This window comes from Pituophis catenifer, unplaced genomic scaffold (genome assembly GCF_029215685.1).
Source record: "Pituophis catenifer annectens isolate HBS135680 unplaced genomic scaffold, rPitCat1.0.hap2 SCAF_11, whole genome shotgun sequence".
In the NCBI taxonomy this organism is placed as follows: domain Eukaryota; kingdom Metazoa; phylum Chordata; class Lepidosauria; order Squamata; family Colubridae; genus Pituophis; species Pituophis catenifer.
The window spans coordinates 24,900,466-24,919,283 of record NW_027256891.1 but is presented as its reverse complement, the minus strand read 5'-3'; the positions used below and the strand labels follow the sequence as shown (position 1 = coordinate 24,919,283).

At 44.9% G+C, this 18,818-nt stretch overlaps 1 protein-coding gene across 1 annotated transcript in view; it reads right to left on the bottom strand.

Annotated features, from left to right (window-relative positions):
• The window catches only part of NRK (Nik related kinase), a 74,036-nt gene that overhangs the window by 35,978 nt on the left and 19,240 nt on the right, over nucleotides 1-18,818 (bottom strand). The window contains exons 10-13 of the mRNA XM_070951778.1: nucleotides 16,913-17,120; nucleotides 12,563-12,724; nucleotides 11,522-11,686; nucleotides 6,423-6,575 (exon numbers count right to left, since the gene is read on the bottom strand). Of these exons, the coding sequence (XP_070807879.1) occupies nucleotides 6,423-6,575; nucleotides 11,522-11,686; nucleotides 12,563-12,724; nucleotides 16,913-17,120 (688 nt within the window). The remainder of the gene's footprint in view (nucleotides 1-6,422; nucleotides 6,576-11,521; nucleotides 11,687-12,562; nucleotides 12,725-16,912; nucleotides 17,121-18,818) is intronic.

Sequence of the window (18,818 nt, the reverse complement as noted above, 5' to 3'; positions counted from 1 at the left end):
AGGATTAGGAGAAGGACGGGCACCACCTGGGGGCAGAGTCAAGAGAGTAATCAGCCTGGAGTTGTTATGTTGCCACAAGCAGTCTAAATCCATTTTATCTTAATTTCATTTCATATCTCATATTTCATCTCCATGTTTTATTATCTATCCATTGATAAAATAAATCCCATATCAAATAATATTGTTTATCTTCCTGTTCTCTTATTTAAACATGCAGATGAAATATGAGATATGAAATGAAATTAAGGTAAAATGTGTAAACCCTTCTTGAATTCTGTTAACTCTTAGCTACGGACAATTAGTTTACTGCTGACTGTTCGTTGGCTAGATTCTTGCGTATTTCATGAGCAATAAATCATCTTAACTAGAACTTAAATGTGTGATCCCGATTTTTGATCGGGATGGGCCTAACAAGGACCATCTTAGTTGTCTCTTAAGCCCCGCCCAGCTGATCAAATCAAGATCAAAAATGATACAGATATTACTATTATTATTATTATTATTATTATTATTATTATTATTATTATGGCTAATCTTTGGTAAATACAGAGTCTTGGGAACGATGGGGAATTTTCCAGTCTATTTCAGTTGCTGTGAATTATTCAAATTTGCTTCCCCTCTGCATTCTTGGCCCCCAGGGTTAAGCTCTGTTAATCAGATCAGCCATTGAGTGATTCACCTGCCATTTCTTGATCCAATTTTATGTCTACTGTCTTTTCCATCCCTGTACAGATAGTTCTTGACTTACGGGAGTTCGCTTAGTGACAAGTTTGAAGTTACAACGGCACTGAAAAAAGTGACGTAAGACCATTTTTCACACTTACGTCCCCATGGTCACGTGGTTAATATTTTGGAGGCTTGGCAACCAGCTCATATTTATGACGGTCGTAGTGTCCCAGGGTCATGGGATCACCTTTTGCGACCTTCTGATGATCAAAGTCAACAGGGACGCCAAATTCACCGAACAACCGTCTCACTCATTTAACAACTGTTAAGAAGCGATTTGCAAAAATCACAGTTTAAAGCCGACAAAACTGGCAAAACTGACTTAACAACCGTCTCTCTTCGCAACAGAAATGTTGGGCTCCGTTGTGGTCGTATGTTGAGGAATGCCAACCAGACTCTTAGACCAGGAGTCAGCAACCTGTAGAAGAACCCCTGAGTTCACACTTGAAACTCTATAGAGCCATGATGGTGAACCTGTGGCACGCGTGGCACAAGTGGCACGGTGGGCCCTCTCTGTGGGCACATGAGCCGTCACCCCAGTTCAGCTCCACCGTGCATGCGTGCGTGCGTCCCGCTAGCCAGCTGGTCATCCTGTCTCTGTTTTACATGCACGTGGGACGGGGGCACCAGTGGTGGATTCCTGCCGGTTCAGCCCGGTTCAGCCGAGCCGGTAGCAGTGACGATATGACGTCACCGAACCGGTTCTCTTTGTTTGGGAGCTGGGCCCTCCCACTCACCCACCCCGCATTATTCTTACCTTTTATTTGGCCCCACCCCCAATCTATTCGCTGCCTCCCGAGTCCCAGCTGATTGGCTAGAAGGAAAAAACCTGTTTAAACTCTTCCCGCGGGGCTTCAAAGGGCCGCCCTACAGCTGATCAGTGTTAAAAGGCAGTGCGCTTGAAAAACAGTGGGCAGTGGGCAGACCGGTGCCTCTAAAAAGCAGTGGGCAGACCGGTGCCTCCAAAAATAAATGGGTAGACCGGTACAGCTCTGCAAGCAGTTAAAAACCTGGTAGACCAGTACCTCTGCTAAATCCTAAAGAATTGCCACATGACCATCAAACGATGCCCACAAAATAAGCCACGCTCACAGAACCACTAGTAAAAAAAAATTAGAAACCACGCCTGTGGGGCACGCGTGGGGGGGGGCACATGCATGTGCGGGGGGCACGTGTGGGGGCACGTTGTGAATGCAGGGAAGGCAGGGTGTGTGTGCGGGGGGCCCCACGGATGCATGCATGGGGATGGGACACTGCATTTTGGAGGTTCGGGGGTGCGTGTACAGTTTGGGCACTCAGTCCGGAAAAGGTTACCCATCCCTGCTCTGGAGTCTTTCCAAAACGCAACCACAATTCAGCAACACCTCATTATTTCCCAACAACCCGCCGTCTTTGTTTATATCGAAAGAAAGCTCCTGCTAGGCCTAATAGACTTATTTGGAGGGGGAAAACAGCCATCCATCTATCCAATTCCACGCCAAAAGAACTTTCAGCCGCAAACAGTGCTTCGGCGACAGTAACACATCACAGGCTGTGGTCTCTCCGTGACATTCCGAGGCTGATGTTAATCACTTTCCTCATCAGAAGGAAGCGTAGTAGGGCAGAAGTAACAGAAGAGATGGCGGGGTGGGGGTGGGGTGGGGGGGGAAACGGTCCATCTGCCTTTCTCCCGAGAAGAAGACAAGTTTTGCTCGGGAACCCTACCGTAGATTGATGTCTTCTCCCGACCCTGTTTGCCCACAATCGCAGTTGAATTTGATTCACTGGGATTCTGCACATCATAGATCCTGGCAGAATTACGAGAGGAGAGCCCGTAGCTAGAGCCTTTCAATTTGGCTTCTCCATCAGATCTCGCCTGGCGAGAAGGATCCGGCCCCCCTCAAGAGGGGTATTCTTTATTCACCGGCCGACATTTCTCTCCTCCGAGTCGCAACTGATTAAGGGCCATAACATCTTTCTATCTCCGTGCGCTGCAAGTCTGCTCTTTCGGATGAAAAAAAATGAAATAAAAAGAAATCAGATTGCTTTATTTCACCGCGGTGCTTCGGAGCAGGCTGGTACCTACTAGTCTATTGGCATCCGTCCATCCGTCAGCAATAAAAACCTTTCAACCTTTCCATTAACATTTCGCTCCAGCGCAAATCCAAAGGATGCTGAATTTTGCTTACTTTCTAGAGCAACATTCATGTTGGCACTCTGGGATAAGTAAGGAAAGAGGGATAGAGTGAGGTGGGGACAGTGGTGGAATGCAATTTTTTTTACTACCGGTTCTGTGGGCATGGCTTGATGGGCTAGGTGTGGCTTGGTGGGCGTGGATTGGTGGGCGTGGCAGGGGAAGGATACTGCAAAATCCCCATTCTGTCCCCACTCCAGGGGAAGGATACTGCAAAATCCCCATTCTGTCCCCACTCCAGGGGAAGGATACTGCAAAACCCCATTCCCTCCCCACTCCAGGGGAAGGATACTGTAAAATCCCCACTCCCTCCCCACTCCAGGAGAAGGATACTGCAAAATCTCCATTCCCTCCCCACTCCAGGGGAAGGATACTGCAAAATCCCCATTCTGTCCCCACTCCAGGGGAAGGATACTGCAAAATCCCCATTCTGTCCCCACTCCAGGGGAAGGATACTGCAAAACCCCATTCCCTCCCCACTCCAGGGGAAGGATACTGTAAAATCCTCACTCCCTCCCCACTCCAGGAGAAGGATACTGCAAAATCTCCATTCCCTCCCTACTCCAGGAGAAGGATACTGCAAAATCTCCATTCCCTCCCCACTCCAGGGGAAGGATACTGCAAAATCTCCATTCCCTCCCCACTCTAGGGGAAGGATACTGCAAAATCTCCATTCCCACCCCACTCCAGGGGAAGGATACTGCAAAATCCCCATTCCCTCCCCACTCCAGGGGAAGGATATTGCAAAATCTCCATTCTCACCCCACTCTGCGGCCATCCAGAGGTGGTATTTGCCGGTTCTCTGAACTACTCAAAATTTCCGCTACCGGTTCTCCAGAACCTGTCAGCACCTGTTGAATAGCACCCCTGGGAGGGGAGTGGCAGAGGAGCCAGAAAATGTAAGCGAAAAACTCGACAAATCTGCATTTTAAAACCAGGCAGAATAAAGGACAATTGTGGCATATGTGAGGCCACCAGCAAAAGGGACAAAAAAATAAAAATAAAATTAAGGCAGAAGGCAGAACCTTTTGGGAATCCAATGGATAGAGCTCCAAATTTTTTCCTTCTATCTTTGCAAGGAAGAAATAAAATTAAAAGCAGGGATGTCGCACGATATCACATCATCCATTTGTCTATCTCCACGCCACTGGCAGTTGCTATAAAAATGGGGAAGGATAGAGGGGATTACGAGAGAGCTGAAAACAGTTGGCTGCCAACGCAGAAGCTAGCGCTCAACTGCAACTACGTCCTTCAAGCTAAAAATCAGCCATCTTCCTGGGAGATAGGAGACTCCAAAATGGCAATTAGACATTGGCAAGGGCATCTCCAGAAAATGTCATTGCTACCAACCTGCCTCCCATTGAGGACCTGTATACTGCACGAGTCAAAAAGAGGGCTGTGAATATATTTACAGACCCCTCGCATCCTGGACATAAATTGTTTCAACTGACGCTATAGAGCACTGCACACCAGAACAACTAGACACAAGAACAGTTTTTTCCCGAACGCCATCACACTGTAGTTGTCCAAGCCCAATATTTCAAGCCTGGTGAGCAGAGGAGTGGAGGACTCTTCTCGTGAAATACCTCTGGACTCGCTCAATTGTATTAATGTCCGATAGAAAGTGCGGATTCCAGGCAGACGAGCTGTATTCGAGAACTGAATCATAAATCTGAGCAGACGTTGTGTTGCTCAGAAGCAGGTGTATCAATTTCGGAGGAACAATGCGGTATTGACCAACCCTGGAACATCTCAATCAAAGCCAGCCCAGTGGAGGCTGGATTCGGACAGCTTTGTCCGTTGGGAGAGGGTGGGAAAAGGAGAAGAGATATGAAGCTGGCGGTGGAGGTGAAGAAGACAAGTGATTAATTGGTCTGACAATTGCCAAAGCAGGTGGAAAGGACAGGATGACATGACATAATCTTCACATTGGAAAGGAACTAAATGGCCAGTGGGTTTTTTTTGGGAGTCCCAAAAGACTGGATTAAGAAGAAAAATAGATTGTCCTATCAGAATAGAGCTGTCTTAAACTGTTGAGGAAGGGTGGCAAATAAAATTCTCTAGGTTTCCCTCCTCCAATTGTAGCAAATAATAATAATCATAATACACTCTAAATTGGCAGAGGAATTAAAACATTAGAACTGGAAAGCCTTTGGAATCATGCTAGTAGTGGATTTAAGGATAGACCCATCCTAAAAGAGAGCTTGGGGAAAAAATTACCTTTGCATCTGTAAATGTTGGATAAAATGTCCAACATTAAATTCTAACAGGCTTGGTTAGCTAGTGGTTAGATTTCTGTATAGCCTTTTGATCAGGAAGCAACTATATGGTGCACGCAAGGGATTCTGTTCTCATATGCGGGCATGCACCATTCAATCTACCTGCAGCCAATTATCTTTCCTTCCCTCCCTTTTTCCTTCCTTCCTTCCTTCCTTCCTTCCTTCCTTCCTTCCTTCCTTCCTTCCTTCCTTCCTTCCTTCCTTCCTTCTAAATATAATCCTTATATTATTATAATCTTCCTCCCTTCCTCCCTCTCTCTCTCCCTCCTTCCCTCCCTCCTTTTTCCTTCCTTCCTTCCCTCCCTGCCTCATAAAAATTCTTCCTTCCACATACATTATAATCCTCCCTTCCTCCCTCTCTCTCTCTCTCACTCCTTCCCTCCCTTTTTCCTTCCTTCCTTCCTTCCTTCCTTCCTTCCTTCCTTCCTTCCTTCCTTCCTTCCTCCCTCCCTCCCTCCCTCCCTCACACACACACATACAGACCCCATCTCAATCAATGACTCTGGGTGGCTTACAACTCATACATATAGATATAGATATAGATATAGATATAGATATAGATATAGATATAGATATAGATATAGATATAGATATAGATACACACATGCACACATGCATACAAAAATAAATATGCATGGCAGCTTAGATACTTGGCCAGTCAACAATAAAGCCAGGAAAGAAGAACGTGACATATTCAGTGCCCCTCCCCCACAATGGGAACACAGCCAAGTTTTTAGAGCCATACAAAAGGCTAGCAGAGTTGGGGCCATCCTGATCTCTGAGGAGCGGATAATCCAGAAGGCAAGGCTATTGCCGAAAAGGCCCGTCTTCAGCCGACCCACTTTGGCTGATGGGACCTGCAGCATACCTAATCTTTTGGATCCAATTGGAGAAAGTACAGACTCGTGGGACAAGCAGGTCCTTCAGATAACCTGACCTCAAATCATTTAGGGCTTGGTAGCATCATCTCAAGAAGTTCTCTCAACTATTGTGTAGACCAGGGGTCCCCCCATCCCCCGGGTCCAGAAACCGGGCCACGGAAACTATCGAAGCCCCATCCGCGAGATGGGGCAGGCAGCAGGCGAAACCCTCCAGTCCACGGAAAAATCCACGCTCCCTGGTGCCTCAAAAGGTTGGAGGCCGCTGGTGTAGACCTTTCTGATCAAAGGGATGGTGAGAATGACCAAGCTATCCCACCCCCACCCCCCGCCCTGGGTCAGATCAAAATGGGGAGAATTTCCCACCTGGGCCACCACCGCTCGTTGCAAAGCTGGCGTACACGGGGTGGAACTACTACCAGAACCCAGCCTTCCGTGAGGGGTGGTCTCCTGGCCGAGGACAGCTGTCCGGTTGAAGTCTGGCTGGACCCCGTAGCTTTTCTGAAGCTGCTTTTCCGCCTGCAAAGAAACCAATCGCAAGACGGAGTATTGTTATTCCACCGAGGATGTTAACTTCATCCCAATTTATCTTGCTCTCTTCGCCCCCAGATCAGATACAGGCGCATCTTCATGCATTTCTTGCTAGCCCTTTGCTCTTTCTTTTTCTTTTTTAAGAAAAACTTAAATCAACAAAATTGAACCTCTCCAGTTCAACAGCAAGAGATACATAACTAAAAAGGTTATATATATATATATATATATATATATATTTGTCTCTTTGTGTTGGACAGTCTATGCTATTTTCCTTCACGGTGTAGATGACGGATTGTTTTAATACCCAGTCGTCTTCGGTGTATTGATATCTGGTATGCCGCTGATCAGATTTTTACTTTAGAATGAGAATAGCAGAGTTGGAAGGGACCTTGGAGGTCTTCTAGTCTAACCCCCTGCTCAGGCAGGACCCCCTATATCATTTCAGACAAATGGTTGTCCAATCACTTCTTTAAAACTTCCAGTGTTGGAGCATCCACAACTTCTGGAGTTGTTCCACTGATGAATTTTTCTCACGGTCAGGAAATTTCTCCTTAGTTCCAGGTTGCTTCTCTCCTTGATCAGTTTCCACCCATTGCTTCTTTTCCTGTTTTCAGGTGCTTTGGAGAATAGATTGACTCCCTCTTCTTTGAGGCAGCCCCTGGGATATTGCAACACTGCTATCATGTCACCCATGATTTATCACTTATAGCTTTTATGTACAATGAGAGCTTATGAACCGAAGACAAATTCCTTGTGTGTCCAATCATACCTGATCAATAAAGAATTCTATTCTATTCTATTCTATTCTATTCTATTCTATTCTATTCTATTCTATTCTATTCTACTCTACTCTACTCTACTCTACTCTACTCTACTCTACTCTACTCTACTCTACATCTTTAAGGGACATGGTGGCTCAGTGGCTAAGCTTGTCGATCGAAAGGTTGGCAGTTCAGCAGTTCGAATCCCTAGTGCCATGTAACGGGGTGAGCTCCCATTACTTGTCCCAGCTTCTGCCAACCTAGCAGTTTACGAAAGCACGTAAAAAATGCAAGTAGAAAAATAGGGACCACCTTTGGTGGGAAGGTAACAGCTTTCTGTGCGCCTTTGGTGTTTAGTCATGCCGGCCACATGACCATGGAGACGTCTTTGGACAGCGCTGGCTCTTCGGCTTTGAAACGGAGATGAGCACTGCCCCCTAGAGTCGGGAACGACTAGCACATATGTGCCAGGGGAACCTTTACCTTACTCCTTCCTTTCATTAGACTAGACATACCCAGTTCCAGCAACCGTTCTTCACATGTTTTAGCCTCAAGTCCCCAATCATCTTTCTTGCTCTTCTCTGCACTCTTTCTAGAGTCTCTTTTTCACATCGTGGTGACCAAAATTGGATGCAGTGTGATCCAATACCTGATATTCAGGAAAGTCCTCCCTTCTTTGGGGGCTTTCACTGAAATAGCTAGCTCAGCACTGCTTTTTTGGGGGTTTATGGCGAAACAAATTTATTTACAGTTTTTATTGATAGCACAGTCAAATTCTTTGCAGCTTGATTTAAACTGAAAGAAAAATGATCGTGCGGGTTTTAGACAAGCACTCTGGATAGATTTTTCAAATTAAATCCACCATGGGCAAAAATAAATAAAGTAAGCCTTCTCAAAAGATGCAGGATCCTATTTATTTTGATATGTACATCCTCACATCCCAGGAGTTTCCACACGGCCCGTTTTGGATGCAGGTAAATCCAGGGTGTGCACAGAGGCTTGGGGAGAGTGAAAAATGGGCCTACCGGAAATTCTGGAATTTCACCCCTGATGTTAGGGTTCATTTGGGGGAAACCCCATATATTATTACAGAATACAGAACAATAGAGTTGGAAGGGAGGTCTTTTTGGAAGTCTTAACAGAAATTTGAGGCTCAATTATGGTCATAAATCAAGGACTACCTGTACCCTCTCTCTCTCTCTCTCTCTCTCTCTCTCTCTCTCTCTCTCTCTCTCTCTCTCTCTCTGTGTGTGTGTGTGTGTGTGTGTGTGTGTGTGTGTGTGTGTATAAATTAAAAACACAAGGCAGAGAAGTGTCAGTGTCCAGAGGAACCTGTCACACCCGGTTTGTGCCCAGTGACTGCGCCGCACTTCCTACAGAAATTCGCTGCCTCCAGCTGCTAATGTCAAAACTCCGCAATAAATACATCTGGATTAAAATTTAACCAGAATGGCCTGCGCTGTATTTTACAATGCGTTGTATTCCCTCTACAAAGAGGTCACTCGTGGAATACAAGCCAGAGATGCAAATGGATATCGGAACTGACTTTTCGCAATGCGTTTCTTCCCCCTTTTGGCATCCGAGGTCTCACTCTTCCTTTTGGGGAAAAAAAACAGAATGTGGAAGTGATAAAAGAGAACTTTTTATGGTCTACCTCCTCAAAACCAGGAAGAGCACCACTTCTTCTTAAATCCTGAATAGAATAGAATAGAGTAGAGTAGAGTAGAGTAGAGTAGAGTAGAGTAGAGTAGAGTAGAGTAGAGTAGAGTAGAGTAGAACAGAACAGAACAGAACAGAATAGAATAGAACAGAACAGAACAGAACAGAATAGAATTCTCCAAGGAATTTATTTAGGTAATCCTCAATGTATGACTACAACTGAACCCCAAATTTCCGTTGCTCAGTGAGAAACGGGTGAAGTGAGTTTTGGCCCATTTTCTTGCCTTTCCTTTGTGTTAAAGGAATCATGGTCGTTAAATTAGTCGCACCGTTGTAAAGTGAATTTGGCTTCCCCGTGGACTTTGCTCTTCAGAAGGTCGCAAAAGGGAACCCCAAGACACCCGCAACCGTCATAAATACGAACCAATGGCCAGGCATCCGAATTTTGTTCACGGGCACCATGGGGATGCTGCGAAAATGGTCGTGAGTCTGAAAAACGATCCTAAGTCAATTTTTTCCAGCACCGTTGTAAATTCGAACGGTCATTAAACGAGCTGTTGTAAGTCAAGGACCACCTGTATTCCAGCTCATATGCTCTGGCACTGGTGAGATGGATAGGTACAGAGACCACCACCAGAAGAAGAAAGGGACTTAAGGATTCAAAGATGTTAAGATGGAGCATTCAAGATCCCAGGTTCACAGAAGTCCTCTGAAGCTTATGGACTCAACCTCCATACATGTCCAAAAGCTGTTATTAAAGAATAGTTTTTGGTGGAACAAACATGAAACTGGTCTGTAGAGATTCTCAGTCATCCAGGTCATGGTTTTTATTTTGAATTTGAATTTGTATACCGCCCTTCTCCCTGAGGACTCAGGGCGGTGAACAGCCAAGTAAAAACATCAAGTACAAATATTAAAATACAGTTAAAATATACATATATACATGGTTGTCCCAAAGGTGCTTTTTCTGGAGGCAACTGGACTTCCTTGGTCTTTTCTTTTGAAGACGTTTCGCTTCTCATCCAAGAAGCTATACAAGCTATGCCTTTCAGCTGTACAATTTGGGATGAAGACCTTTTGAATGGTGTGGGAGTAAGAATGGATTTCCGGAGGGAAAAATTGCAGACTTCAGGAACCATTTGCACCACTCAGGTAATCCTGAGGACACAGCTAAACCTCCAAGTGCTTCAACCACCCTCTAAAAGGATGCAAATGACCAGCTGTCTGCAAGGAATATAAATCCTTCCACTCCCCACTATCCTGTCAGAGCTGAAGAAGCTTCTTGGATGAGAAGCGAAATGTCCTCAAAAGAAAAAAACAGAAACTCCAGTTGCCTCTTGAAGTCTTAAAGTTGCCAAATTTGGAGACCCCTGCTCTTAGGGAAGAGAAGGAGAAAACTCCATCGCTGCATATGAGTTTTCCTCTTTTTTTTTTTTGGAGAATCAAGCTCAATCTTAAGATTTATAATTCCACCCCCTTCTCTTCAAACTCTTCTGGATGTCCTCAGAAGATTGTTATTCTTCGGTTTGCCTTGTTACCTCTAGAGACGGTCTTGTGATTTTGGAAAATGTCTCTGCGGGCTGTTTTTAACTCAGTGATGAATGAGTCTTTTCTTAGCGTTCTCTTTCCTTTTCGAAAGCATTCTTACCAAAGAAATAAATAAATTCCTCAATTAGGCTTCTATTCAGCCCAAAACAACAATCTATCTATTTCCAAGGCTGGAGATGGAAAGAAATGCTTCCCAACCATGTGAGATTTTACAAGAAACAACCAAGCTTGGAGAGCCCCCCCGAAACACCAATTATTTGCTTCTCCCCACCCCCCCTTCTAAAGCCTGCTTGGTTGTTGTTTTTTAAATTAAAAACCGTTTTTAGCTGGCAACTGGCCAAATCCAACATAGACAAGGATTGGTGTTTAGTAAGCTGGGCTTTACCTGTCATGCCCCCCCATCGGAGTCTGAATCTGAGGGGGAAGACGAACAGCTGAGAGAGAGTGGGAGAGTGGCTCCGTTGGCTATGGAGGAAACTGGGGAAGGGCAAAGACAGGCTGGGCAGAGCAGGGGAGAGGTAGAACAAGGGAGAGGGGGTTCAGGTGAAGACCAAGGCCCACCCCTTCCTCATCCTAGGGCACGCGGGGAAGAACGGAGAAGAGAGCAACGGGGGTTGCGTGGCTTACGAGAGAGGGAAGGGCCCTGATTCCCTTCACAAGGCACACCTGGGGATGGAGTTTAAAGGAGAGTGCTGCTTCAATTCTGGAACTCCTTATCTTGCTTGCCCTGCCAGATTAATTACTTTATCTTGGCTTATTGGATTTATATTTTGAAGTTTTCTGTTTATAACGCTTGGACTGGAGTATTTTCAGCCAAAGGCTGTTACAGATTTGTGGGTGAGTTTTTCTCCAGACCGAAGAGTAAAAGGGACGTCGAGGGCAAAGTTAGAGCTAACAAAGGGAAACATTACTTATTCTCTGGCTGTGTTGCCTTTGTGCCATGCCCTGGGATCATCACATTACCTCTTTGCTCAAGCAGTTTGACAAAGGGCCCTGTGGAAGATTAAGGATCTTAGGAATCTCCTTGTTCTTCTGCTTGTGGTCGTGTTGGAGAGAAAGGAGTTGTGTCTGATCTTTGGGAAGGGTTCGGTGAAATTTCTTCCCCTGAGTTGCTTCGTCTGCTTTCCTCTAGAAGGGGGAAAGGAAACAAGAATGCCCTTGTAATCAAAAGATCGGTGGAGTTAGCTTAGAACAACCTTATCTTCCATTTGAGAATCAGCAACAGCAGAGGCCATCTTAGACATCTGAAATCACAGATGACACTGTGGAATGTGAGAGGGACATTGGGAGAGGGATCTTGGAGTCTTAGTGTACAACATAATTAAATATGAGCCAGCTGTGTGTGGCGGCAGCCAAAAAAGCCAATGCAATCCTAAATTGCATTAACAGAGGGATACAATTAAGATCAAGGGAGGTATTAATACCACTCTATAAAGCCTTAGTAAGGCCACACCTAGAGTACTGCATCCAGTTTTGGTCACCACACTATAAAAAAGATGTTGAGACTCTAGAAAGAGTGCAGGGAAGAGCCACCAGGATGATTAGGGGACTGGAGACTAAAACATACGATGAACGGTTGCAGGAACTGGGCCTGGCTAGTCTAGTGAAGAGAAGGATGAGGGAGACAGGATAGCAGTCTTCCAATATTTGAGGGGCTGCCACAGAGAGGAGGGGGTCAAGCTATTTTCCAAAGCACCCGAAGGCCAGACAAGGAATAATGGATGGAAACTGATCAAGGAGAGATTCAACCTAGAAATAAGGAGAAACTTCCTAACAGTGAGGACAATTAACCAGTGGAATGGCTTGCCACCAGAAATTGTGGGTGCTTCATCACTGGAGGCTTTTAAGAAGAGACTGGACAGTCACTTATCTGAAATGGAATAGATTCTCCTGCTTGAGCAGAGGGTGGGACTAGAAGACCTCCAAGGTCCCTTCCAGTTCTATTCTGATTGGATGAAAAAAATATACCCCAAAGATGTCTCCTCTGTCCAACTACAATCACACCTGTTGCATTCCTGCGTGTTGGACTGCATCTCCTTTGCACCACGCCTCCTCCGGCTTCTCTCGGTTGCTTTTATCCTTCTGCACATGGCCCGGAGCCCCCTTGCTCTCCGGGTGTCTCCTTTCAGGGTCCAGATGTTTCCGAAGCTCTTCCTTTTTCTGATGCTGAACACAGGCCAAGAAATGACATGACATTTCATTTCATTTCATTTCATTTCATTATTCGGGGGCATCTCATACAAGGAGTAAATGAATCGCTCGTAGGTCGCATGGTGCAACGTCGTTCAGACATTCTCGGATTCTAAGCATGGTAGAAGTTCCCCGAGAAATGTGGTTTTTTTCCCCCCATATATATGTATATGTATGTATTTTTCCTCAGCCGGGTATTTTCCTACGTAAACCAAGATTTTCAAAATGTAGCCATAGCTCAGTGAAATCACATCCACTAGTTCTAGGCTTTATCAGACAGCCAACAAGCAGTTTGCTGCCCTTTGGGAGACTAATATAGATCTATTTCGGACTACTTAGTCCTCATCAGTTAGCCACACCCTCATCACGTTTCCTCCCAGTAGAGGTCAAGTATTTATTTTCTTCTCTTATCGTAGGCCCTTTATGTGTATTTCTCCACAGCCGGGTATTTTCCTATGTAAACCAAGATTTTCAAAATCTCTACGGGGAGGAAACATGTGATGAGGGTGTGGCTAACTGATGAGTACTAATTAGTCTGACATAGATCTATATTAGTCTCCCAAAAGGCAGTAAACTGCTTGCTGGCTATCTGATAAAGCCTAGAACTAGTGGATGTGATTTCGCTGAGCTATGGCTGCTTTTTGAAAATCTTGGTTTACGTAGGAAAATACCCAGCTGAGGAGAAATACACATAAAGGGCCTACGATAAGAGAAGAATATATCTATATCTATATCTATATCTATATCTATATCTATATCTATATCTATATCTATATCTATATCTATATCTATATCTATATCTATATCTATAGCTATAGCTATATCTATATCTTTCCCTCCCTCTCTCCCTCCCTCTCCCTCCCTCTCCCTTTTCCTCTCCCTCCTTCTCCCTCCCTCTTTCCCTCTCCCTCAGTCCCTCTCCCTCTCTCCCTCTCCCTGCCTCCCTCCCTCTCCCTCTCCCTCTCCCTTCCTCCCTCTCTCTCCATACCGAGCATAAACTTTACATTGGGCTCTTTGTACCTTTTCCTCAAGGTAAATACCATGTTTTCCCGAAAATAAGACCCTGTCTTATATTTTTTTGAACCATGAAATAAGCGCTTGGCCTTATTTTTGGGGAGTTCTTATTATTTTGGGGTGCCTGGAGCAAGATGGGGCTCCTCTTGCTGTCTTACCTAGATTTCCAGTTCTGTCTCCCTAACCCTAAGCAGAGGAAATGGCGGTGACTGGTTGCGCATGCCTTTAAATATTTTTGGGGAGGGCTTATTTTCAGGGGAGGGCTTATTTTCAGGGGATGTCTTATTTTCAGGGAAACATGGTAAATCCCAAATTATACCTTTCTATGTGCTGACATAGAATCGGGCACGACTTAGCAATGGAGGAACAACAGCAATATATTAAGATAACTGCACCATCACTTGAATCATTCTAGCTATCTATTTCTGTTCCAGCATGCTTTTTCTAACACAACGAGAGGAAATGAAGACCATACGCCAAATGTTTGAAGACATTCAACCCTTGCTTGAGAAGGGGGTTGGGCTAGAAGACCTCCAAGGTCCCTTCCAACTCTGTTATCCTTCGTCCAATTGCACCCTTGCACTCTGACTGTGAACATTAGTTCTCATGTGGTTGAAAGTAAACTAGATCTGGCCGGTACTGAAACGAGGAACAGATGGAAGCTAAATCTCCTGCTCAAGAGGGAATCCATTCCAAAAGTGGTGTGTGCGTGTGAGAGAGGAAATAATAATAAAAAAAAAGATGGAAAAATTCTGAATATTGTTGATTTTAAATAGAGCAGGCATTCCGATACTCAAGTATTGCTAGAATTGTTCCCTCATGGCTCAACTTAATATTCATCTAGAGTTCCTCGATTCTTATCTATCTATCTATCTATCTATCTATCTATCTATCTATCTATCTATCTATCTATCTATCCATCCATCCATCCATCCATCCATCATCTATCTATCCATCATCCATCCATTATCTATCTATCTATCTATCTATCTATCTATCTATCTATCTATCTATCTATCTATCTATCTATCCGTCTGTCTGTCTGTTTGTCTATCTATCTACCATCTCTCTCTCTCTCTCTCTCTCTCTCTCTCTCTCTCTCTCTCTCTCTCTCTCTCTCTCTCTCTACCTCCTGCTCCCCTCTTTCATCTATCTATCATCTCTACCTGTGCCAATCAGATAAAGTCAAAGCAGATAAAAATCTGCAAAACTCTGGGATCCTATCACGGCTTATTCCATGCTTTTCTAAATTTATTTTCAAGAGTGGGGACTGTGAAGCTCTTTTTAGTTGCTCCTTTATTGATCATTGTTTAACCGTTGGTCTGCAGGGCAATGTCTCCCTTGGCAAAACAGTCTAAAGAAGTCCAAAGTGCTCTTTTCATCTACAAGAGCAGATGTTCTGGCATTGAAGAAGGAGGGCCTTCCAGATTCTTCAGAACAGATCATGAAAAGCCAAGATGCTTTTGTATTTTTGTGCTTTCACGTCCATGTTGACCCCTAGACAAGTCCCTGTAGATTTCTTGGCAAGCTTTCTTCAGACATGGTTTGCCGTTGCCTCCTTGCTAGAGCTGAGAGAGGGAGGGACTGGTCCAAGGTCACCCAGCTTCCTTTGTGCTCAAGGTGAAACTGGGAATTCATGAAATCTCAGTTCCTAGCTTGATGCCTAAACCAGGCCATAACGCTACCTCTCTTGAAGGCCAAGTTGGTAACTGCAAATTAAAGCCTTGGCCTCCAGCATCTGCTCCCCACACCCCAGGATCGCTTCTGGGCCCCACTGAAGCACCCCAAGGCACTCTTAGAAAATAAAGCAGATGGATGTTTGCAGGTCAGTCCTTGGCTTGAAGGTGCAACTTCCCCCCACCAAAAGACCAGTGGTAGAGAACATTGCAGGGAGTTAGAAAAGATACTAAAAGTTGACTTTGCAAATTAACAAGCATTGGCAGTTGAGTCACATCTACTGAACCGCCATTTGCAAAGAAGGCGTTAGTTTCGTGAGCGTACCCAACCTGCTCTCCAAAATCTCAACTGAAAAGACTCCGCACGGCAGAAGTAGCAATCTCACGCCCTCTTGATTAGGAGCTTGGTGACTAAAACATATAAAGAACGGTTGCAGGAATTGGGTAGGGCTAGTCTAGCAAAAAGAAGGACCAGGGGTGACATGATAGCAGTCTCCCAATATCTCAGGGGCTACCACAAAAAAGACGGGGTCACGCTATTCTCCAAAGCATCTGAAGGCGGGACAAGAAACGATGGATGGGAACTCATCAAGGAGAGAAGCAACCGAGAACTAAGGAGAAATTTCCTGACAGTTAGGACAATTAATCAGTGGAACAACTTGCCTCCAGAAGTTGTGAATGCTCCAACACTAGAAGCTTTTAAGTAGAGTTTGGGGAGCCACTTGTCTGTAATGGTATAAAGTCTCCTGCTTGAACAGGGGGTTAGAGTAGAAGACCTCTGAGGTCCCTTCTATATTCTATAGTCTATATTCTACTCTACTTTATCCTTGTCCTGTCCTGTCCTGTCCTGTCCTGTCCTGTCCTGTCCTGTCCTGTCCTGTCCTGTCCTGTCCTATCCTATCCTATCCTACCCTACCCTACCCTACCCCTATCCTATCCCTATCCTATCCTATATTATCCTATCCTATCCTATCCTATCCTATCCTACCCTACCCTACCCTACCCCTATCCTATCCCTATCCTATCCTATATTATCCTATCCTATCCTATCCTATCCTATCCTATCCTATCCTATCCTATCCTATCCTATCCTATCCTATCCTATCCTATCCTATCCTATCCTATCCTACCCTACCCTATCCCTACCCTATCCCTATCCTATCCCTATCCCATCCCTATCCTATCCTATCCTATCCTATCCTATCCTATCCTATCCTATCCTATCCTATCCTATCCTATCCTATCCTACCCTACACTATCCCTATCCTATCCCTATCCCTATCCCTATCCCATCCCTATCCTATCCTATCCTATCCTATCCTATCCTATCCTATCCTATCCTATCCTATCCTATCCTATCCTATTTCTATTCTATAAAAAGAAAACAAGCAAAGCGACAGGATGAGGCCAGCCAAATCTAATGGAACCCAATCACAGCACCCTTCCCCCCCCCAAAATCAAACCCAGTTCCTACATCTTCCAGCTTCTTCCTCTGCAGTTTTTGCTCCACGATGCGCTTCTGCCTCTCTTCCAAAAGCTGCCTTTTGTAGTTTTCCTGGTGTTTCTGTTGCTGGTGTTGGAGGGGCTGCAAGCAGGGGGGATCCGAACGGGATTTGTTCTCCTGCTGAAGTCGGAGGAACTCTCGGCGCAGGGTGGATTCCCCCGGCAGATTCACAATGGAGCTTCATTTAAAAACAGACATGGGTGCAAAATGAGAGAGAGAGAAGAACCACCAAACTCAGAGAGCACCAAGGAACCCTCGTTTTTCAACCCTGAGCTACAAATAGTCTCCTTTATTGGCACTTTCTTTCTTTTCAGAGCCCCCTTTTGCCATATGTACAAATCAACTATATCAGAGGGGGGAGAGGGAGGGAGAGAGGGAGGGAGAGAGAGAGAGAGAAGGAGAAAGAGAGACAGAAGGAGAAAGAGAGTGAAGGAGAAAGAGAGAGAGGGGGGAGAGAGAGAAAAGGAGAGAGAGAGAGAGACAGGAAAAGAAAAAAGAGGGGGAGAGAGAAAAGGAGAGAGAGAGAGAGAGACAGGAAAAGAGAAAAGAGGGAGAGAGAGGTGGAGAGAGAGAAAAGGAAAGAGACAAAGGAAAAGAGAAAAGAGGGAGGGAGAGAGAGAGGGAGAGAGAGAAATGAGAAAAAGAAAGGCGGAGAGAGAAAGGAATAGAAAAAGAAAGAGAGAGAGAGAGAGAGAGAAAGAGAAAGGAGAGTAAAAGGAGAAAAAGAGGGAGAGAGAAAGAAAGAGTAAAAGAGAGAGAGAGAGAAAAAGAGGAAAAAGAGGAAAAAGGAGAGAGAGAGAAAGAAAAAGACAGAAAAAAATAGGAAGGAAGGAAGGGAAAAAGAAAGAAGGAAAGAAGGAAAGAAGGAAAGAAGGAAGGAAGAACAAATGAAAGGAAGGAAGGAAGGAAGGAAGGAAGGAAGGAAGGAAGGAAGGAAGGAAGGAAGGAAAATCTGTTTGACTAATTTTAGTATTAAGTTAGCCCAGCAAATGCCAAAAAAAAACTTGCAGCATTGGAACATGACAAAAAAGAAAAAAAGAAAAAGAGAGAGAAAAAAAACACCCTCTGAAGAACATTTTTGGTTCAACTCCCAGCCGGGCCTGTGTTTTAGCAACTTTTCCGAATCCCAGCATCCTAAAGCTGATTATCTGTTCGCCAGAGACCTCACTTCACCGCTGCCTTCCCCAAACCAATTTTAGCATCTGTTCACACTTTGCATTCAACAGCAAAAACACTGGAAGGGGAACAAAAGAAGGATTCAGCTATATTTTTTGGAATTTGTATGGAAACCCATCTGCTAAGGTTCTGGGTGGTTGGGGAGGGGCTTGGAGGGTGGGGGGAGTGGAGGAGAGGACATAAAAGCCCTAGGGGAAAAAAAAAAAAAGAATCCCTGGTGAAGCTGAATTTCCTAAAAAAAAACAAAAAAAACCCTCAGCAGTTGAAGTAAGAGGCCAGGCACAATTTTTATTTTGCTTTGTTTAAAAAAAAAAAGAAAGAAAAAAAAAAAGATGAACAGCGCTTGGGATCCGTGGCTCCTTATTAGGCACAACTGGCTCCTTCCTTTTCACATCCAACCCACGCAGACTGTGGCTTACAATATTTATTTCCCCACCTTTTCTTGCAAGAACACAATTTGTGGCTAGGGCTCTCTGATCTACCCAGGCTGTCAACTTCAGCGCATTTTTTTTTTTTTTTTTTTGCAAATCGGATCCTACAGAAAACCGTCACTCCGCTTAGGATAAACTGACACGGATTTCAACCAGGGCTGGGCTTCAAAAAATTTTAGCAAGGGGTTCTCTGCCTGGTTGCTGGGTGGGCGTGGCCCTGGTGGGTGTGCCCTAGTCAGCCTCCTGCACCACGGCAGGGTGGCCGTTTT